Source organism: Hippocampus comes, unplaced genomic scaffold (assembly GCF_001891065.2).
Source record: "Hippocampus comes isolate QL1 unplaced genomic scaffold, H_comes_QL1_v1.1 scaffold147, whole genome shotgun sequence".
Classification (NCBI taxonomy): domain Eukaryota; kingdom Metazoa; phylum Chordata; class Actinopteri; order Syngnathiformes; family Syngnathidae; genus Hippocampus; species Hippocampus comes.
The window spans coordinates 1,480,006-1,503,601 of record NW_017805009.1 but is presented as its reverse complement, the minus strand read 5'-3'; the positions used below and the strand labels follow the sequence as shown (position 1 = coordinate 1,503,601).

At 40.5% G+C, this 23,596-nt stretch overlaps 1 protein-coding gene across 1 annotated transcript in view; it reads left to right on the top strand.

The window, feature by feature from the left end:
* Nucleotides 1-16,411: 16,411 nt before the first annotated feature.
* Nucleotides 16,412-23,596, top strand: part of LOC109511599 (transmembrane protein 132D) — a 25,482-nt gene continuing 18,297 nt past the window's right edge. Inside the window, exon 1 of the mRNA XM_019862802.1 lies at nucleotides 16,412-17,345. Within this exon, the coding sequence (XP_019718361.1) occupies nucleotides 17,273-17,345 (73 nt within the window). The 5' untranslated portion in view covers nucleotides 16,412-17,272. The remainder of the gene's footprint in view (nucleotides 17,346-23,596) is intronic.

Here is a 23,596-nt window from a genome sequence, read left to right as displayed (position 1 = left end):
TGTCTTATGTTCAGCATAATCAAAGATTTTAAAATCCATGATTGTGTTGTATGTTTCCAATATCCGTTAATTCAAAGTTATTGTCTGGTAATCGTCAAATCTCGGCATGTTGAAGTTGAGCCCGTTGAATTGGAGTACTGGTGCGGGGGTGGACGATGAGTTTGTCGTGCCTCAGGTAGGCAATTTCCCCTCTTTCACGTGCCTCTTTTAATTTTGGAAGCAATTCTTTTCTTTTTTGTCGTACATTATCTGTATAGTCTTCATTCATGTAGATTTTGGTACCTTTTAAGTATTTTGCTCTCTGTAGTATCATTGTTTTGTCCTTATATTTTTCAAGTTTCACCAGTACTGGTCTTGGTCGAAGTCTTCCCGTTTCCTGTCTCCCTGTGCGATGTGCTCTTTCTACCTCGATTGTCTCCTTTAATTGAAGTTGCTCCTTGAAAATTGTTTGTACTTTTTGCTCCGTTTCAGTCCACGTCGACCGCCGTGCCACCAATAATGAGAATAAGAATGAGAATAAGGAAAAAATAATAGCGCCTTCAAAGGCTCCTCATGTTGCCTCCGTGAGCCGCCTGAACCATGGTGAATTTGGACAGGTTTAATGTGAAATTTGGTTTTGCAATATGAACAAACACATAAAAAGATCGGATTTAGAAAGAAAAAGTGAATCGGGCCGTGTGAATGTAGGCTCTGTGTCCAAAAACTTTCAGGTAATTCCTACCTAATAACATAAACAGTGAGTTACGATTAAATGCTGCAAAAATGAAAGCAAATCTAGTTGGGTAACATTGGCGTAACAAGGAATGCTAATGTAATATTTATGATACCACCAAGCTAAAGCGTGTAAAAGCTGAACACTAGCTGGGCAAGCACCGATCCCTATGGGGCTCCACAGGTGACATTACAATACCGAGAGAACACATTGCCATGGAATACACCATGTGTCCTCTCTGAGGGATCAGATCTTACTCGAAGTGTTTTGATCAATGTGTTTAGGATTAAGTTTAGCACGGAAGTGTTTCCAAACGAGGTACCATTTTCCTCCCATTTCAAAAATGAACCCGTGACAGTGGTGGGAGAGATAGTAGCGACTGTATGTGTTGTGGGGTGCTCGGCTGGGTACTTGACCAAAGTCAATTCAGCTGGACTCCAGTTTAGTTCTGATAAATGTGTCAGGATTTTTGAAATCTGAAAGGTATAATAAATAGACCCCACACATGAAGTTAGAAAATTAAGCATTCATCAGTTTTGGTTTGAGTGTGTGTGGTCTCTTCCATTAATCTCAACACTTAAAACGATTCTCTCCCACTATCGATTTCAAAACAAAATCCTCAGAGGCACAAATTGTGCGTAATAAAACATAATCTCAAAAAAACAAATAAGAACAAATACGTGCAACCAGGTACGGTTGTCACGTGTTTCCAAAGAGGGAAGGACGTGAGAGGATTCTGAATAGGCGACGTCAGCAACAAACAGTTGGCTTTGGAAAATACTTCAAACAAACAAACAAATAAAACAAACAAAAAAAAAACTTTGGGTAGGACATGCAGTATTTTATTTTGTTTACTTGGGCTTCTTTGTTCCTCAGTCCGCCACTTTGATTAGCTACATTCCATTCACGTTTTTGGTTCACGGACTCACTAACTCAGGGAGATGTTGGCTTTCACCACACACATGAAGATTTTTTTTGTCGTAAATATTGACCACATTTAACATTTAAGATTGTCGGCTGCGACCTATTTAGAACCATATCATTGAGAACAATGCACTCAGATCAAAGAATAACCTTAAAGGACATCTTTGTTTGGGAAGGGGAAAAATCTGAACAAAAACAACAGTTTTGTCTTTACTTGGGGGTTGATTATGATTTCTTCATATCCAATTAAACTCAATATTGCTGTTGACTGAGCATTTTGTTCATTCTTCAGTTAATTCCCTCTGTAGTCTCACACAGCTGGGTGGCTGTCTTGATCAAACGTAGCAGTAGCAAGATTAAAATATAAATATTGTAACATTCTGACAAAAGCAGTCAGACACTTTCTTTCAAGAAGGATTATTTGGAAACCATCCATGCATTCATTTTCCTCAAATGCTTGTCCTCATTAAGATTGCGAATGAGTTGGAGCCTATCCCATCCGATTTAAGTCGAGGAATGGTGGGAACAGTCTCGAATGGTCGCCAAACACTGATAGTAGGGCACATGCATCGACAAAACAGCCATTTAGACCTATGGACAATTTAGAGTCGTTATTTAACCTCACATGCATAGCTAGAACATGCTAACTCAAATTTGAAACCAAACCTCTGAACTATGACACTAAGCTGCCTTATTTTTGAAAACCCCAAAAGGTCCAACATGACCTTGACCTTTTTATGTGTGTGTGTGTGTGTGTGTGTGTGTGTGTGTGTGTGTGTGTGTGTGTGTGTGTGTGTGTGTGTGTGTGTGTGTGTGTTTTTTCCCTGCTCCTCCTGAGCCTGTCCGATTTACTATGCTTGTTGTACCCATTCATCATGTTCCAGCATTCCTTTTATTTCCCTCACACTGACTTAGCTTCATTTGAATTAGGTTTGTTGAAGGAGGGAAATAGGTCAAACATGCAGGATAGCAGCCCTCCAGGACTGGAGTTTGACACCTGTGACTGAGAATATGCTTTGACCCGGATTTGATGATTGACCTTGCTTTTTGCCTCATGTTTTGGCGTCCTCTGGCCATGCTGACTAATCACGTGATGAGTGATGAGACCTTTTTGCTGTTATTAAAGAGTGTCTTTTAGAAATGATTTGTGCCTCAAGTCTTGCATTTGCGTCCAACCTTAGTGCTATTCTTGACAGATTGACAGAATCAACAAAAACAGACTCTCTCTTAACCCATATGTGTATCGTCAAGCTAATGTTTGCTAAATACTCAGTCATGCACATTGGTAATTTCCTGGTTCTTCAGCAGTCGCCGGTATGTTGCAATATTGTTTGCTCTGAGAAGATTTATTGCTGTCATCTTATTATTGCTGTTGAATCCCACTCCTTTTCCTCATTTTCACGACACAGTGGGCAAGTGGCAACACTTCTCAAACATCTGATGTGGAGTCATAAAGTCAATCGTTATGCACAACGTTGCACTAGGATTGACTGTTGACCAATCTGGGATGTTGTCTGCCTTTCACCTCAAGTCAGCTGATAAATCAGCTGATAAACTCTATGATGGGATGACATCTATCCATTTTATAATCCATTTATCCTTAGGAGGGACACGGGCGTGCTGGAGCCTATCCCAGCTCTCTTTGGGCAGTATGCCTGGTACACCCGGAATTGGTTGCCAGCCAATCACAGAACCTGATGGGATAGCTTTGGTGATAAATATGCTTTGCTGACATCTTGTGGCATCTATAGACACTTGTAAACCTCACTTTTTTTTTTTTTTACTTTAGGACTGGGGTCCTATCCCTGCGAACAGAGCGGAAACACAAAATTGGGTATTTAGAATCTCAGTCAAGGCATATATTGCTGAGGAAGCTAATGTGCACAGGAAGACAACATCTGCATTTATTTTTGTTTTCTGTCAAACAAACTGACTAAAAATAGTCCCTGAGTCATCTCTGACAGAAAAACACCCATTACAGACATGCAGTTTTATTCAACATTCTATCAGATTGCTTTGATGTCATCCCGAGACAGCTCCTGGCCCCTTACTGCCGTATTTGCATGCTGTCATGGGGGTGCTCGGATACACTGCACATACTGTGCAGTACATACAGTCTCAACAGGTGTCATGTTGAATCGGCGATACATATGGTGGGGGACAGTTTCTGGGGTTTTTGATCGGATATCTACTGCATCTGACAGCGCCTATGAATGTCTGTGGGATGTGTTTTTGGCGGACCTACTTAAAAAAACGCAGTGGCTGCTCATCTCAAAGGGCCGCCCTTAAATAAAAGTTGACTGTGCAGTCATATTATTAAAGTACTGTATATTATAGTCCACAAATCATCTTTCAATGTGTCCCATTTTCCTGTTTCTCCAAACAAGGCAAGGGTTTTGTGTTCTGATTCACCCAATGAAGTCCAATAGATGACGATAATCATCGACACGAGTATCCAGACTATGACATCAGCATTTGTCAGCATTCACACTCAAGATGTGATTATATTTTAATTTGTCACTACAATGTGTCACGTTGCGTGGTGGTGGAGGACCTCAAAAAGCAGGCAAGAGGGAGGAGCAGGGTGAACTTGAAGAATTGTATTAAAACACAGAGAAAACTAAATCCAAAACAAAGTCCTGAAAACAAAAAGAATCCAAAGTAGCAAACAAAACCATGACTGAAGCAAAAACTAACCATGACCAAAACATGACTGAGAACAAACATGACAGAAGCAAACACACAAACAAACAACAATGACCCGACACCGAGTGGTCGTGCCGGGAGTCCTTTTAAAGCAATAATTGCATAACGACCAACAGGTGTGCAGCTGCAGGGGGAGCCCTACAGTGCCACCTCTTGGCCACAAATAGAATCATGACACAATGTCAACATGGCCGACGCGGTGGTGTATGTAGTTGTTATTTCACAGTTGAGAGGTTCTGCGTTTGAATCTGGGCTCGATCCTTTGTCTGTGGATGTTTAGTGAATGAATCTTAATATAATGGGTTGTTTTTCTATATGTATACTGTACTGCAATTGATAGGCGACTGGCAATGTAGTGCCCCACAGTCAGCTGGGATAGGCCCCAACTCACCCGTGACCCTGAACAGGATAAGTGGTCGAAAATGGATACATGTTCACGTATAATATTATACATGACTATTTGTGAACACACCATGACACACAAGATGAACTTGGAAAGACAGCAAGAGAGCGTCTCACCTGAAAGAGGACCTACTAGTCCACAAGATGGCAGCATAGCAGCACTGACTGTATATCTGCTTCCTGCTTGACTCTTGAGACACCCCCAACGTTTGCCTCGATTATTTGTATGACATAACGTGATTTCACATGTGTCATATCTGTCCATTCACCTGCACTGTTAAATTGCCAAGGTGCCTGTCCTAAAAACTCTCATGTGTTCACCGTCATCGTGGTAAGAAGAAAAATCTAATAACATGGCTGACTAACTGCTCAGCCTGCTTGTCATGCTGTTGTGAGCTTGGTTGAAAGAAAGATGCATAAATTAAAGTAGAATTCTGGTTGGGGGGTCGTCAACTAAGCCCGCCACTGGAGATGAAAGAAGTTGCACTTTTGGAAAAAAGAATATTCCTGTTAATCCTTTGGACCTGATTGCTGTTTGCCAGGTAATTCCTAGAACTTGGCTCTACCAACAAAAGTGAATGTAGGTGGAAGATGTGAAGCCCCTCTGGTCTTGCAGACTATTTTTCAGAATACTGCAGGGGAAGTCCAAGATATTTACGGCGTGTAATGCAGTTTCTGCTTTGGTGGTGGATTGCAACATCAGAAAAAGTTTTTTTTTTTTTCTTCAATCAGATAGTAGCGGACATTCAAAGGTGAGCATGTGCATCTACTCTGAGCAGAATTATTTCATACATATCCAAGCGTTGTCTATATTACAGCACACCATCATATTGTGTATCTGTAGGAGAGCTTTCTGTCAGGATTCATCCCACCAGCTTTCACATGCTTCCTGGAGCATGAGCGAGAAGCTTGTCAGCTGTCTCGCCCTTTCTTGCCCCGTGGAAGCAAATCGGGATGGAGCTGTCATTGACGCACCTCCACTGCTAGACGCAACAGACTTACAGCACAGTAAAGTGAAACAAAAAGGCATATACTCACTAATTCAATTCAAAGGGACATTCAGGCAGAATTGTCCCCCCCGCAAAAATGTAACCATTTCGATTGCAATCTCTTCAGAGGAAGGTGAACTGACTGCCTCCAACCTAAAAATGTTTTTGAAAGTGAGATAACCCATCCAATATCAGCAGCTAATGAGGCAGAGAGAGAAGCTGTGGCGGACAGACACTATCGTCTCTGACTCGAACATTTTTTTGATAATTTTTGTCGGAGGTTACAGCCATGTGATAGTTTGACCAATCTCCAGTACTATTTTTGGCATCGGCCGTAAATCTGATGGCGAGCCGTACTGAATGAGCAGACATGTTTTTTTTTTCTTTCTTTTGGCTCACAAGGGAAATCTGTTTGTGCTGCTCTGGGGTTAAACCACAAAGCACTTTTACTCCTGGTGAGAAGATTACACGCATGTTTTATTGAACATTGCCCTTAGCACCTCTCATCCTTGACAGTCTGATTCCAGGATGACCTTAATGTTTCACCAATGGGGGTGTTGCAATTTACTTACAGTGACCCCCCCATAAACCTCATCAGCCTCATAGGTCTTTTGGGTGGCCTTTATAGGCCACTCTGGCAGTGGATTAATATCTTTGCCGCACATCTTAACTGTCCTTGCACTTAAATAACCTGTTGTCTTTGGCCTTTAGTTCACTGCACAGAGAAGGCGGCCTTTACTTTTCCTCCTGGTTCCCTTAAGGTGAACTGACAACACTTGATTACCTAGTGTTTAAGTTTCCTTTTGTTTCTTATTTTTGTTTCATTTATTCCTCTGGCTTTCATCTTGCAGCTCTTTGTCTTTGTCCCCCAAATCTGGCATCCAGACTGTTTCTATATTCCATTGCCACATGAAGTTATCATTGTAACACTTCTATAAAAAACAAGCCCAACTTGTTGGTACCTCTTGGGAACAGATACAGGATGAATATTATCCTTGAGGAACCCCCCCACCCCCCCTATTGGAAATCTTCCTTTGGAAAAATTACTGTATAGTATTGAAATAAATGATGCATGATTGAGATTAATGGGAGAAGTAATAATTATAATCTGTAGGGCTGTATTACTGAATTCAGATCTACTGCATCATGGATTTTTTCCCCCTCCAGACAATTAAACTGGAAATTAATGAGATTAAAATTAATAAAATATAACCATTGTGGGGAAACAATGTACTTTTTAAATTAATAATTGGCTGAGACATATGATTTTCTTCCCTTGGCGTAAAACAGGTTTCAATAACTTGCTTTTGTCACTTTTTATTTTGGAGTCAGCCTTTATTTGCCCAACAGAAACATCAAATGCATGGTCCTCGTTAGGTCCAAAAAGACAATGGCTTGAAAATGTTTTCACAGTCGACTGAGAAGCTGTTTTAATGTTTTAACAATCTGCGAGTGTCTTTTAAGACGGCGCCAAGAAGACACGCAGAGGTGACATCAGACTTTTCCTTTTTTGTCCCCTTTCTGTGAGGGAGAAAAGAGGTGAAAGGCATTGAAAAAAAATCCTTTGAAAAATTGAACATTTTATGTTTTTACCTTGATCCTGCAGATATGAACATCTTAACGGGCATACGCTGTAGGACAAAATCAAACATCATATTAGGTGACTCAATTCCCTTCTCAATTCAAACCATGTGAGTTGATTTATGCATATTTTTTTTCTCTATTTGTCAAGAGATGTAAACATCAATTCAAGTCCCAGTCAAGCGCAAGGACCAATTTTCATGAGAAGTGGCTGCTGTCACCCTGTTAAGAAGCAAGACGCTCTCGTGTGTGTCATGCACTGCCCTGTCCTGCCTCACTGAATCTGATGTCTCTGTCGTAGTGGTGGGATTACTTCAGGGATTATCAGGGTACTGGCAGCCCACATTGATGGGACACAGATGACAGTCCCCATCTTGTTGTATCCCGCTTCAACCCTCGTTCCTCCCTGGTCGAAAAGTGGCACAAACTGCAGATTATATGTGTACTATAACAGGCGAAGAAGTCACACATCACCCGGTGGAGATATGGGGATGGTTCAGTATTCGCAAGTGTCTCTCTTGGCCCACTTTGAGCTGGATTAGCAAAAGCACCACCAGGGACTTGGGGCACCCGGAAAGAAAATTCACTCTTGGCCTCAACATTATATTTCCCCAGCAGGTGGCACCCCTTTTTTCTTTGTTTTCAATGGTTTCCATTGAGTACAAACGTTTCAATTGCAAAATCACTGTATAATTTTTACTTCTTAAGAGAATGAGAAGTTTGCATCACAAAACAAAACTTAAGCACCATTCTAAAGGATAACACTGGGCAACAAATATTGACAACATTTATAATGAGCGATGTAAGTTAACGTTTAGCGATTTTTTTTTTGCACTGATTCAGAATCAGCACTTGTTTTTCTCTTGCACATCAGTTTTAGTCATAATAATAATAATAATAATGCAAACATATTTAATATACTAATATTTATTAATTAAGGTGTAGGTTCAGCAGCAGGTGGAGTTTTTTTCTCTGAAACGTCACAACTATAAATTACAACGCATTCCAAAATCTGTATTGCCAACGCTTTTATTTATAGGTCAAATTCACAAACAAAAAATGAAAATATCTTAAAAATCCGACACATCTGAAGAAAAAAGTAGACATTTTTTTAAATCAGCATCAAAAATTTCTCTTATTGACACTTAACGCCAACTCCCAAAATTGCAGGTGACCAGTGTAATACAGCCGTCCACACTTGAGAGATGTGCCATCATTTTGAAATGATACAATTGATAGCAGAAAGTAGCAAATGAATAAATACATAAAACGTATGTATATACAGGTATATGAGTGGGTTAGCACACACGCCTCACAGTGCAGAGGTGCAGAATTCAATTCTGGCTCAGGCCGTCCGATGTATAATTTGCATGCTCTACTCGCTCTCTCTCTCTCTCTCTCTCTCTCTCTCTCTCTACATATATATATGTATATATATATATATAGTACATAGCACTTATTCATAGTACTTGGACTGCCTTATGTTACATGGCTGCCTCTCTATCTGCAGTCCTCGAGGACCCATATCTTGCATGTTTTCACTGCTTCCCTCCTCCAACACCCTAAAAGGCTAGCATAGTATGACACCATGATTTGAAAACTAGCATACAGTACCTTGCTGTTTAGTGGTCCTTTTGGCAACTGATGCAGTTTGACTTCCTATCTGTTAGGGTACGTATAATGGATGGTCTATTTTCCTGTTATCTCACTAAGAAGGCTGTGATCGCTTGAGCAATCTGTTACTTGGATTTATGGCATGGGTGTTTTCTTTAGACATTGAAATGAATAGCATGCTGTCAATTTACTCAACTAGACATTCACTCAAACTAAACTTGCGGTGATGATTAAGCTATATCTGGCGGGTATATCTGGCAGCGCAACCCCAATCACAACAAGCATTTGTCATAGTTCCAGTTTCAGATCACAAACAAGGTTTTTGACCATCGGCTTACTCTGCCGTTGAATCTCTTTGGGTCAGCGTTGGTCACTCGGATTCAACATTGTGTATACCTATCAAGACATGTTCAAGCTGTCAACATTCACATTTTCTCTCAACCATCAAACCTGGGAAAATGAAAAGTGACTTGATTTGTGTTGCATAAATACATTTGAATGGAATTCTGTGCCTTCCAGCAGAAGTTTGTGCAAGCTGGAAAAGAGTCAAGTACCGCATTTTTCGGATTATACGTCGCTCCGGATTATAAATCACATCAGCCAAAAAAATGCATAATTAAGAAGGAAAAAACATATATAAGTCACACTGGAGTATAAGTCGCATTTTTGGGAGAAATTTATTTGATAAAAATCCAACACCAAAAACATACATGTCATCTTGAAAGGCAATTAAAATTAAAATAAAATAGAGAACAACAGGCTGAATAAGTGTACGGTATACTAACGTTACATGACTGACATGCCTTATAAAGTCAGTAACGACATAACATATTAAGAGTTATTCAGATAACTCTAGCATAAAGAACATACTAACAAGTTTACTAAACTATCAGTTTCACTCCAAATCACTAAATCCAATGAAATCTTCATCCTCTGTGTCACTTTTGAACAACTCCCCCAACTCGGGAGGTAGACAATGCGCCGCTTCCTCTTCTACGTCGCTTACGTCAGACTCATCGTGGTTTTATCAACACAGGTCTAGAGCGGCCTCTTGTGATTAAATGTGAAAATAACACGTCAAATGATATAATAATGTGTTAATAATTTCACACATAAGTCGCTCCAGAGTATAAGTCGCACCCCTGGCCAAACTATGAAAAAAAACTGTGACTTATAGTCCGGAAAATACGGTACATAATACAGTGCTAAACATGTTGGAAGAGTTCCATCTTAAATCTGACGCGAACCGAACGCATTGTTATTGATATATTAGTGCAGAGTCAACCAGTTTTCCCCAGGAGCCTTGACCATCAGACTCTTGGGTGTTTCAAACCAGCTATGTTTGTTCAGTCATCATCTTTGCACCCTTAAACCTTTCCAAAATTGCCATTAATGCTTGGGACCTGCCTACAGCGGCTGCTATAATCGAAAATCCGACAGTTGCCTCCTGCCTGTGAAGGACGCAAAAGCCATTTTCTCTGTGGAGATAATAGGTAGAATGCTTCCCGCATATCAAATGTGTCTATCACGGTTGTACTCACGGAAGAACATAGACTCTCAGAAAAGAGTGGAAAAAAGAGCCTCACCGACATAAGCAGCGAGCTCATTAGTCGTATAGGCTGAGGAAGATACACTTTTTCAAGGTTTAGTGGGTGAGAAAGAACAAATAAATCCTTGTGCAAGTAGAGGCACATATCTAATTGCCGAGCGCAAATCGAGTTTTGTGCCGTCTGGTTGATCTGATTTAGTGGGTGTAGTTTGACTTGGCAAATGCTGTTGCCATTCTTATTATGATATTCTTATTTGTGTTTTATTTGGAGCATCTGATGTGGTCTGCTGCCGTATGCCACTCCACACCATCAACTGACCTTCCTTTCATTCTTTCACTGGGCCATATTGCAACCACTGATGGCAGCTGAAGGCCGAATGTGAGCATTACCACAATGCAATTTTTGTCAATTAAACAACTCCACTGGATTTGACTATCGAGAAGCCACTTCAGAGGCTATGAGTCATCTACTTCCCCAAAAAAGCATTTTCATATATTTGCAAATTTTCTAAAATTATTTAGTTGAGGCCCAATTACCGTATTTTCCGCACTATAAGGCGCACCTAAAACCATTCAATTTTCTCAAAAGCCGACAGTACGCATTATAATCCGATGCGCCTTCTATATGGATCAATATTCTGATTTCTTGGACGTAGCATTTTAAATGTTCAATAATGCGCTTTGTTACAGCTGCAGCGGTTGTGAAAGCTCTATATAAAGCTGTATTGTATTGCATTGGCTTCCCTTTAGCTCTATCTAGTGGAAGTATAATGCAACCACAATCACTCTCGTAGCTCAGATTTTATGCGCCTTAAAATTAAAGAATCGCTTCATTTTTTTTCTGCTGAACGTGCAAGCCAAACTTAGCATGTTTTAACGTGATAATTAGCATGTTTTAATTTGACTCCCAATTCAGGGGCAGACTTGTGTGGCTTTCATACACACGGCATATCCAGTAAAACATGCATCACGATCTTTGAATCTTGGTTTACACATGAATCCAAACACATTCCTTTCATATATATCAATCAATGCAGAATTGATGTAGGACCAGACTTGTCCCGATTCCCCCCCCCCCCCCACCCTGATATATATGCAAATTTGTACTTTGTATAAAGACGGCCTCTCGGTAGGAACGATCACTCTGTACGATCATATAATCAGATTATCAAAGCATGAGTCACACATGAAAAAGGAGCAACTTCACAAAATGTGAGCTAGAGATGCTGGTAACTGAAATTGAGGTCCCTAAAAAAAGATTATTTTTAGCACACAATTTTCTGGAGTCAACAACAAGCCGACGACGAAAAACTTTCGACATAATTTGGCCGTCGCTGACCGTGGTTGAAACAGTATGTTCAAGGAGGATGAGTTTGTGGTCATGGGAGCTTAAACTTCCAAAAAAGGTGAAATTTAACTCATTAAACCTGAAACAGATCACATGATGTACTGACATTGATTTTTTTTTTTTTCGTGCATGGCAGCAATATGCTCCCGTACTTTTGACACGACATATGAAGACAATAATACTGGAAAGAAACGGGCTAATGGTGTAAATCCCACTTGATGACCCATTTTGTCAACAAATGGTGTTCAGTCCATTTTTTTTTTTTTTTTTTTTTACCAAAATTAACTGGTATAAGATGAAGCCCTGCACATGACAGGATCCAGGGAAAATGGACGGATTAGAAAGAAGGAAAAACAGCACCATCTAAAATACAACAATAACTAAATACATTGAGACCATGCAACAATCAAATTCAAATGAGCACATTTAATGGAATAATAACTCAGCCAGTACCAGGAGGTCAATCAATTATCAACATTTTAATTCAACCACCACGCTGTATCGAAAGATGACTTTGAGTTTTCTTTCTGGAGAATGACAATGAGGACATTAGAGAGCTGTGTGTGGCTAAATGCATCTAAGCAGATGCTACATCCATGTATCAACCAGAGGAATGACGCACGATGAAAAAAAGGCATTGCCTTCCATGTGGCACTCACATCCATCACAAGTTTACGGCTGCTCTTCCTACACTTACGCATCTCCCCTGTGACATCCATTTGTGTCAACACACCAACTTGCACGTATCCGGAGGCTGTCTGCTTTGCCGTCTTGTGCTGATAACTTAGTCTGCTTTTACCATGTGTTTTCTCTGCAAGCCAATGTGGATGTTTCGACCAAAGAAGGAAGGTCGCAAAATACATTTTACTTTCCACCTCCACAGTGTTACGTAATGAAAAATGATGGAGGAATGCGTGACACTCTTGGTAAGTGATTCGCCTCGTGTGCTACATCAGGTGACACAAACAGCTTAAGCTTCGCCACTTTCATAAATGATTCACTTGACAGATGCTTCCAGAACTAGGACCTTTCTTACTTACATACAGTAGTAAGAAAAACGCACCTCTGTTTGCTTGTAATTAATGCTATTGAAATGTCATGTGAAATAGGCAATTTGGAGAAGGTATCGAGACACTGGGACCCTGGTGGAGCTGGCTCTATCTGGGCACACACAGAGCTAAATAAGTCTTTCCCCAGCCCGAATAGGTGGCTGACTCACTTTTTAATTTGCAATGATTTCAAGGGATCGATAGCAATGTACAGGGATAAAGGAGAAACGAATGATAGCGCAATTGGATGATTTTTGCTACTATGAACTCAAAAATGAAACGAGTTGTGGCGGGATCTTCCCATACAGTGAGCTCTTTTCCATCACTTTCAATAATTTTATTGCGTAAATACCGTTTATTATGTACCTGCATGTCTTTCTGTGAGTGGTCACCAAAATCAAAATTAGCACCTTTTTAGTAGCATTGTTTGATGGAATCCATGGATGACTAAAAAGTTGTGTTCTTAATTATGTTTGATACGACAGGACTTAAATGAAGTCATGACCTTCAGGCTGATCATAAGAATTTAAAGATTTAAATTGCATAGTGTGAAAAAGCTCATCTATGCATTTATGCCAATCAGAAGCTTGCAGTTGTACAAAAGACATGAAGAATTATGATTCTGCAAACTACTTGATCTTGTCAAACCCCTGATCCACAACCAGTGGCCAGTTTAATACATTCTACAAAGTATCACATGGCTTGACTTCATATCATTCTTTGTGAATTTTCTTGCATATAGTCAACTTAGAACTTCAGCTTTTTGGAGTACAGTATATCGGCTTTCAGCTTCTGAGCATGGCTTGTGCTGTTCACTTGCTGGACAGCATTGTGGCCAAGTGGTTCGTTGGACTGCCTCACAGTGAATATGGCATGTAAACCCAGTGCCTGTGGGCTTCCTCCCACATTCATAAACATGCTTCTTAAGTTAATTGACGGCTTTAAATGTTCCTGTAGGTGTGATTGGTCATGCTTTTTTTTTCAAATTTGTCCTGCGATTGGCTGGCATCCAGCCGAAGTTGTACCCCTCCACCCAAGGTTAGCTGGAGTGGCCTCCAGCTCACCCCTTCTGAAGATAAGTGGTATGGAAATGGATTGATAAGATGTGTATGAGCCACCATGTGGACGGGAGAGGCAAATCCACAGCACATTGAGCAACCTGAGCACACAAAGGCTGCTGCTGCAGCTCATCAACGTGCTGCAGTGGGAGGGAGGAACTCCAATTGGCACACAGCAATAGCTTGTCACAAATGTTCTCATTATTGTCCGTTCATCTTTTTTCTGTGCCTCTTAGCCTGATTAGGGTTGAGCGTGAGCTGGCTTTGCGGCGGGGTACATTCTGGACTGGTTGTCATTTGCACTCATACACACCTGGGGCCCAATTTTGGTCACTTAAAAATGCCCTCATCATCATTTTGTGTCAGGGTAAGTCTAGTTTACAGTTTTTGGGATCATGTTTCACCATTGCTGGGCACTCTGGTGGACAGAGCTGGCAAAATAACATGCTTTTTCTCCCAAATATATTGTTATAATCATTTGTTTCAGATGTACTGTAATTATTTTCTGTATAAAAATTAAATTGGTGTTCAAAAAGTCTTTTTTCAAACTTGAGTCTTGAAAAAGAGGGGGTCGTATTATAATCAGGGCCGTCTTATATTCGGGCCAATACGGTAGATTCGCGGCAAGCAGTGGCGGTGCAATGTGATTTTGGTGGATTTGATCGAGGTCCAAACAGCTCCCCGGATATGTGTGGTGCCTGTTATTGTATTTCATTAATAAATATGAGCAGTCCCTCTGAAACATTGTAGAAATCAATTAATCGAACAAATTATCATTATCATCTTAAAAGAAATTTAACAGCACCCCTGATGCAACAATTTGAGGTGGAGAGGGTGGGGGCGCCTCCTGTCACACAGGGACGCATGATTGGGGGTGGAAGATGGTCTCCAAGTGGCCATCCACAGCGACCAACTTTATCGTAGAGATTTTCTTGCAATTCTTTGAACTGCCTTCAGTCATGAAGGCTGCGGGCTTTTAATTTAAAGGGAATAAGCTCTGAGCCACTTCAATTGGCTGGGAGTTTGCTGCGTTCTCTCCCACAACAGCGCACAACACTGCAAACAGCCACCTCTATCTGCGCTAGTGAATTAATTGCCAAAAGAAAAGAAAACTCCGGCCATGCGTACATTTCGACTGCGCTTTGCGCTGGACTTGCACTGGACACACAAATAGACCCAAAGGAGTCTTCAATTAACCCCATCTTGGATGTTTTTAAAATGTGGGAGGAAGCTCGAACCTGGAGAAAACCCATCCAAGCACTGCAAGAACTTCAGAAATGTGAGGCAGATATGCTGTCACAATGACTCTTTATCATGGTAAAAAGTCTCCATGTGCAACTTAAAGATAAACACAGAACATGTTTTTGAACTCTTAAAAAAGAGAAAATACCATCTTCTATTTCTATACAGTTGTTCCACCCCCATCTTAATTCTTCTTATTATGATATAAAGTACTTCTAGCAGAAGGTAGGATGCTCTGACATACTGTACATTGAAGTGTGTATTCCCCCCAAACCCCCAACAACATACACTATGTTGTCCGATAAGCAAACCCACATTTGAAAAATAATTATTCAGAGTTGGTCAATGTTTAGTAATTAATAAATCAATTTACAATGTCATTGATGTACTTCTTTTTATTATTTTCATAGCAGCAGATCAACATATACCGTACAGTATCTACAAAGCACAAGTGCACTGCCCGCACAAGCAGTGGAGGACATGCAAACTCCATACAGGAAGGCCACAAGTAAGATTCAAACCCAGAACCCCAGAACTGCAAGGCAGATGTGCTACTCAGCTGCCTGGATGGCTGGTGTCTGAGACACAGAGCCCCATATCTGGCCAGTAAGAATCTGATTTCGTCCTGCAAAAGTCGACTGTTTAGCGGCTGGAAAAAAAATTTAATCACTCCAGAGTTTTTCAGGGGATTGAATTTTAGTGCAGTCATAATTTTACAGACAGACCTATTGTTCCAATGTTCAGACCAATCAAGTCAGCCTTTACGTGAGGGAATAGAATTTGTAATGGAATTTTTGTACTTGAAGAAAGGGATTATAATAAATTCGTTCTATGGAGATTTGGGGAAAAAAGAAGAAACTTTTAAAAAAAACCCATTGTGGCTCTACTCGGACAACAGGCACATACTGATTGGGACAGTTTAAACATATATTTGAAGATCTTATGCTCACTCACAAAAGAAAACAATCTGTCAATCAAAACAAAATTACTCATAACAATCGAGTGCACTAGTTTAACCCCCGTGTTTTACTAGTAACGGCCGGTTTCCCCCTAGTGACACTTGTAGCATACTACAACTGGCAAAAATTCCGGAATCACCAGTCTCGGAGGATGCACATTCAGTTGTTTACATTTGTAGGATAAAAGGAGATCACAGAGATGACACAAACTAGTCATTTCAAATCGCAATTGCCCCCCCCCCCCCCGAATGCTGCAGTAGGCACAGGAGTTGTGTTTTGAACTATAATGAGGTTTCACTTATTTCTGTTAGCGTAGTGGAAATTTCGCACGCAAGCAGTGCTGTCACGTTTCCGGGATCAACAAACTGATAACGACGAAGGAATAGCTACACACGAACATGAAAGAATTTCATTTCAAAGCATCAAAGGACCAACGGTTACGTAATAAACAGGCGCGCAATACAGTAGTAACGCGCCGAATATATTTTCGATCGCGCCCGGCGAAACCATTTCTAATCATTCTCTTTCATTTGAATCAATAGGGAAGCTATAGTGGAGCGGCTGAGGGGAAGCCTCATTAACGTGTGATCTCCCTTGAGAAAACAAGTACAACGTCACGATTGGCTTGCCAGTCAAACCAAGTAGGGTTAATCCGACCAGCTGCGCAGTGGCCGTGGTTTCCCGGACGGATGAACAGTGACAGATGATGATGACATTAGTGCCCTGGGCTGAGCTCGAGACACTCGCTGATCTGCTAGAAACTCCGCAGAGTCCCGATCAATCTGGAGCACCCGAGGAGAGAGGAACTTCGTTTCGGTGTTTAACATCCATCTCGGAGCATTCTTGCTTTCTTTCGTTTTAAATCCAATGATTTCATCATTCTTGGTCTGACATTTCAAAGAACGCCATTTGCGAGGTTCGTCCGGCGCAACTTTTTAAGCACAGCGGAGCAGCGGATGAGCGGATCTCGACGTGCCTTCGTCGGCACCTGCACAACGCGTATCACAACAGGTGTGATGGCAGTCGGTGCACCGCATGTGGACATGGATGAAGACACATGCAACACAATTTACTGAAGCAGGAGCGAACTAGCAAGGATCGAAAGTTCTGTCGAAGAAAGAGCCTTGACGGGTGCCAAAATGAACTGTAACTGCCCCCACTGGAGGATCTTACACCTGATACTTGCCACCTTTTCAAATGTCGTCGCCCAAGGTAAGACTGCATTGTACAAACTTTATCAAATATCCCGGGGCACTAACAGTAAACACGATTAACGAAGGCTCCAAAACTATAGTTAGCACCAGCGTTTCGAAAATGGACCAAAAGGACAACCGCAACCGCGTGAATGAACTGTTTATTTTGTGCACATTCACCAGTGAGGGGGAGGTAGCGATCTGCCATGCAAGCCGAAAATCAGCTTTCTCTACCAGTCTAAATAATAGATAAACGTCCTCATTTGTGACACAAACTTACATCTTCTCTCTGCAGTGATACAGCATTTCAGCGACCTTACACATGTCACACTGTGTCAAAAGCTATAATGGCATATGCAACATTTAGCAAGGAATAAGTAAAAGAGCGCAAGATTTAATGACATGCAACTTAAACCATGCCTAATGTATAATGCACCGTTTCTCTATGGGAAGTAATATGTGCACCCACACGCACGACCATATGCACGGCCACGTTCACGGGGGTGGGAGGGGACGGGGGGGGGAGCAAATATTGTAGCAACAAAAGTCAAAAGCTAATGCAATCATTTAATTTCCCACTGCAATCTGAGTTAATTTATATAGAGATAATGCCAACAAATAATGAAATGGAAACATTGCATATTTTTCTCCTCTAAATCAGCTTTAACGATCTTATTGGGCACGACAATGTCGACCAATCACTGTGCAAGCTTAAACCCCACTCAGCCTGCATCCCCCCTTGCCGTTTATCTTCTCCAGCTTCTCACTTTGCAGCCTCCAGGGGTGCATGCTGTGTGGGCACCATATATATCATCTTATTTATGATTTTATAAGGCACCCGCTAAAGCAAGTAATACGATATATGTAGAGTGTATGAGGCTGTCAAAAGATGTTTGATGATTCAAGAGGATTTGGCTTGTATCCTGCTGCAGTAATTGTCTCACCTGCAAAGTCTTTCTGAAAAAAAATATATTTTGAATGCATCTTGACATTCAGCTCATGCTTCCTAATTTATGGCAACAACAAATCAGATCAAATTGAGTATCTTCAAGTCAGGCCAAGATTTTTAAATACATGTCAATAGCTCGTATAAATGACTCTAAACCCCCAACAGCGCACATTACATCAACCTCCGAATAAGATTCTGTACATTTTATGTTGATTGTGCTAATATTTGCTGTAGACTTTCAGACATAATAAGAAAAAAAATGTTTTATTCATTGTTGTGTATCGAGTTTTCTGTTTTATAGAACTGCCCTCCCTCATACTGGGAGGTGTTTCCAATATTTTCTTCCAATTATGTTGTTAAGTGAGGTTGCCTCAATGAAAGGAAACAACTCTCACTATTACTGCAAACAATGCCATGGTCCTTTGTCATCTGACAATATCACTGAAAAGCAGTCATAATCTGTGATACAGCTGCATTTATAATGCATGAAGATGTATGGATTGTAAAGTACTGTATGCACTTTTGTATGTATTGTGCATGCAGACAGTACAGCCATTTCACAAATGGAAAGTGTGTGAAAGTGGTCAAGAGAAGAGAATGGATTGGATGACATTTGGACCGGAGAGAGACGACCGTTTTATAAAGATTTTATTCAGTTTGCAGTTATAGCAAGGAAAATATTTCGAAACCCGATGATCTGATATAAAATGCTATGTATTGGAAACATTTGATAAAAACATAATAGTTCTGTTCAATAGAAACTTTTTTAGGAGAAATGTAGCATCTTTGCTTAACAATTGCAAATTCTCAAAATGACTGACTAACAACATGAGACATATTTGTATCCATCTACCGTATTAACTTCAAAAGGAGACAATTCTTTTTGTCTTCAATGATGCTTTTGGGAGTCAAATTGTGAGTGCCAGCTGTTTGCTACATATGCTAAAAGCCATTATGGCTCATTAGAATTCCCAATGCTGATTCAAGGTTGTAGATTCAAAGAGGCTAGCAGAATTATGGCAATGAGAAAATGGCTCAGTAAAAAAGAAAAAAAAAAGAAAAAAAAGGACTGTAAAGAATGAAACTGAAATGATTTTTATATATTTTCCCCCTTCAAAACTAATTACTGGTAGACTCAAATAAAAGGCTAGTTTCAACTGTTAATGTGGGATGGTATTTACAAATGCACTTGTGAGAAGACGTCATTGAATAAACTTTCAACCTTTCCCGGACTGCATGATTATACTTCTCATTTCAATTTTAACTGGAGAGATTTAACCTCCTGTAGGAGTGAACAAGATTCAGATACAGTCACAACCTGAAGTTTCTGCACTGCCTGCTGCAGTTCACATTTGCACGACTTTGCATTTAATTTTATCCATGTAACATTTTCATTTGGGATCAGTAGAAGTTGAACCCAGGTCCAAGTATCAGCTTGTATTCTTCATCCTCGGGGTCGGTGGGGTTATGTTGTGCAAAACGGGAGAGGTGGCTATCGGAAGCTATTGTAACTTCTGCATGGCAACACTGATGCTTTCTGACTCTGCCATGGAAAAGAGGAAGCTTCTGGTCTTCTGGATATGACAAATATGAGAGATCGGAGCAGCTGGGGCAACATATTTGCTCTGAGGTTTGTCAGCTAAAAGCAGCTCGCGTGGTGATAAGTGAAGAGGTTGGCTCATATTCCAAGTTTTCAACTACCGTATTTTCCGGACTATAAGTCACACTGGAGTACAAGTCGCATTTTCCGGGGAAATTTATTTCATAAAAACAAACACCAAGAACAGACATGTCATTTGAAAATAAAGTTGAAAGGCAAATAAAAATAAAAAGAGAGAACAACAGGCTGAATAAGTGTACGATATGCTAACGGTACATGACGTATAAACAGCAAACTGAGAATGCCCCTGGTATGTTCACGTAACATTAAGAGTTATTCAGATAACTATAGCATTAAAAACATGCTAACAAGTTTACTGAACCATCAGTGTCACTCCAAATCACCAAATCCAATGAAATCTTTCATCCTCTGTGTCACTTTTAAAGATCTCCGGGAACTCCGGAGGTAGAAGATGCGACGCTTCCTCTTCTATGTTGCTTATGTCAGAGTCATCGTCAGTTGTTTTTGTCAGTTACTGCCAATGTGGAAAGTGTCAACATAGGCCTAGAGCACCCCCTTGCAGTTTCATGTGAAATGATATCATGTCTTAATCATTTCACACATAAGTCGCTCCAGAGTATAAGTCGCACCCCCGGCCAAACTATGAAAAAAACTGATTTATAGTCCGGAAAATACGGTAAGTGGCAATGAGGAATCATGTATTTTAATCTTACACAGACTAGGATAAACACAGCTTTGGAGGGACTTTGGAAATGGTCATAAGATTAATATTGTGATTTCCGTGGACTAAAAAAATAGGTGAAGTCCTGAGAAGGACATGTACAGGCTGTAAAGGGAAGAGGTTGCATGTTAAGTACCTTGTTGCACTGCATTCTGGATCCAGTTTATATTCCTCTGGCCAGAGATGCTGCCAACTCTGGTATTAAACTGCACATCTGTCACTGTGGGGCCTGTTGGGCTAAGTCAGGACAACCTTGTTTCCAGCTTCCTCCTCTGTTTCCTTGCGCTCTGTCTGCCACATACAGCAAGGTGAAAAGCATGGGGAAAAGAAGCCATTGTGCTCTACTAAAGGCTTCTGGGCTGTCATGAGGGTGGCACATATAGTACTGGCGTGCCCTGTGAACTGTCAGACGCCATCGCAGGCTTTTTGGGTGAGTCGAGATGAAAACCAGAGGAGACGACGGTGAATGAACTCCTGAAATGTCAACTTCCTTGGAGGGGCATGATGACTGAGTTTGACACAGAAAGGCTCTGAGATTTCATTCACGCTGTTTTTCAGAGGTCGACATCCTACTAATGCGTCTTGCACAACATTTCGAGTCGGCACATTTAAATGCAGCGCAGATACGATTTGTTTGGGTGTGAGTTGCCTCTAATACGGGTTTTCAAATGCAATACCATGCTTAGTGCAGCTTCATCCATTTTATGATAATCTGCAGAGTAAACACCAGTGTTTTTGTCCTTAATTCACTAAGTCAGAAAATTATCCCAAATGATCAACTGAACACAGGCCGGTTCTATCAGAACAGACGTAGACAGAGAACGGGCAGTGCAGGGTACACTTAAGCGCTAAAAGCAGATTGCATATCAGATCACGTATTTATTATTATTTATACTTGACTGATTTGTTTTTTCTCAAAGGCCTGTGTTGTCACTACCTATTCAAGTAAAGGAAAATATGAATAGATTTGGTATTTCCATGTACAGTATATGGTTAAAAAAAAAACAATCATATCCCATATTCAATTAGGTGCACAAGATCCAATACTTGTCAAATTCCTCAATTGTAAATGAAAAATTTTGTCACGTTTTGCGTGATGGCAGTTGGAGGAGCAGGGTGGAACTGACCAACATGTATGTACCCCTTGTGCTGCAATTTCTACGATGTTTGTAACACATGGGTTACCCCATATGTTACAATTTCTACAATTTTTGCAGATTTTTGCGTATTGTCATCTTTAAATCAAAGACACAGCATAAAAAGTGTGTGATATGAAATATTCCAATTCATGTTTTATTTATATAGATTTATATTTATGTTTTGGTCATAGCACAATACCGCTTTTATTGTCCATAGAGGGCAAAAATACAAAGAAAAAAATAAGAACTATATGTGTATGTATAGCACTGATGCCACTGAACATGTCGAGTGGTTGAAAGTGAAATAAATATTCAGGAATAATACTTTTACAATTTTTGTAAAATTGTATGTTGCGTTATATAAACTTATTTAGATCGACTGCAGCACATGGGTTAACAAAAATACAAACAGGAGTACACTGGAAAACTACTAACTACAAGTGCTCAAACAAAGTCCCGGAAATCACAAGGAGCCAAAGTTACAAACGAAACCTGTGACAGGAGCGGAGCACACAGACACTCACATACTCACAACTCACGATGACCCAACGAAGACTGACGGAACTCAGGGAACGAAATACAAGCAAAGTGACGAGACAACGAGAAACACCTGGACAAGACACAAAGTGTTGAGGGAGCTGATTGGCTAAACACAAGGGACACTGACGACGAGAACAGGTGGTGACAAAAAGGGCGCATGAGGGAACAAAACCAAACGTAACCAAACAAAAACATAACAAATTTGTTCATAATAAAAGTGAGCACTCATGACAGGGGAGACAACAATTTCAGTGACACGTGCAAAATCTTCAGTATGACTGAGAAAATAGAATCTACGTGATCAAAATGACTCATTTTATTAAATCATTTGTGGAAAATATAACCATGCAAAAAACAGATTTTGTGTCATTTAAACACTTACTGCACACACTAGTTAGCAGAGCAGCATCGGGAACATACATACAAAAAATCATGTTCATACAATAAAAAAAGGTATAAAATAGGGCTGCACTATATACCAAAAAAAATATTGCCATAAATGCCCGAGCAACATACGTTATGCAAAGACAGGCAATTATATGTTTTTATGTTCAATAAACAATAAACAAACAAAACAAACATTTCATATGGAATTGTATGCTTTGATCTGACTTTAACCTTTTAAATTCTCGAAAATATTGTCATTTCTTTAGGTGCACTTTAAATATTGCAATCATATCAATATTGCGACATTCAACACCCATAACGCATATCACATATTCATCCAAAATCATGCAGCCTTAGAAATTGAAGAAAACATGTCTTAAAAAACTCTCTGGACTGCATCGTGTCATCCTAGCCAAGCTTTCTTTCATGAGCGGATAAGCCCACTCAGGTGAGAGGCGAAGCGTTTTTTTGAGACAACCGCAATAGTGCAGATGCGATCGATTCAATGCAATTTCACGATGACTGCGTGAATCTGATGAGAACACCAACAACACTTTACAGTGATACTGACCCAGTGACCCAGATGATGATTTGTGACTAGCGTGTGCAACTCACAATATGTCTCGCAGTGCTATCTACTCTATTTTATCAGCTCAGTTGTCTAAGCATTATTCCTATTCACACGTGAACGTGGCCTTCACACAATATGGCTTGTTTTTGATCTGCTGGCTATTCACAGCCCACTAACCGAATCTGAAAAGCTCTTTTAATCCTGCTTTACGGTGGCGAACTTCATCTATGAGCCAGATGTATCAGCTCCCACCTTCAACTAGCCCCCTGCTCCACTGCCCCCCCCCCCACTCCCAAAACCCGATCCCACACACACACACACACCCACACACCCCAACACACC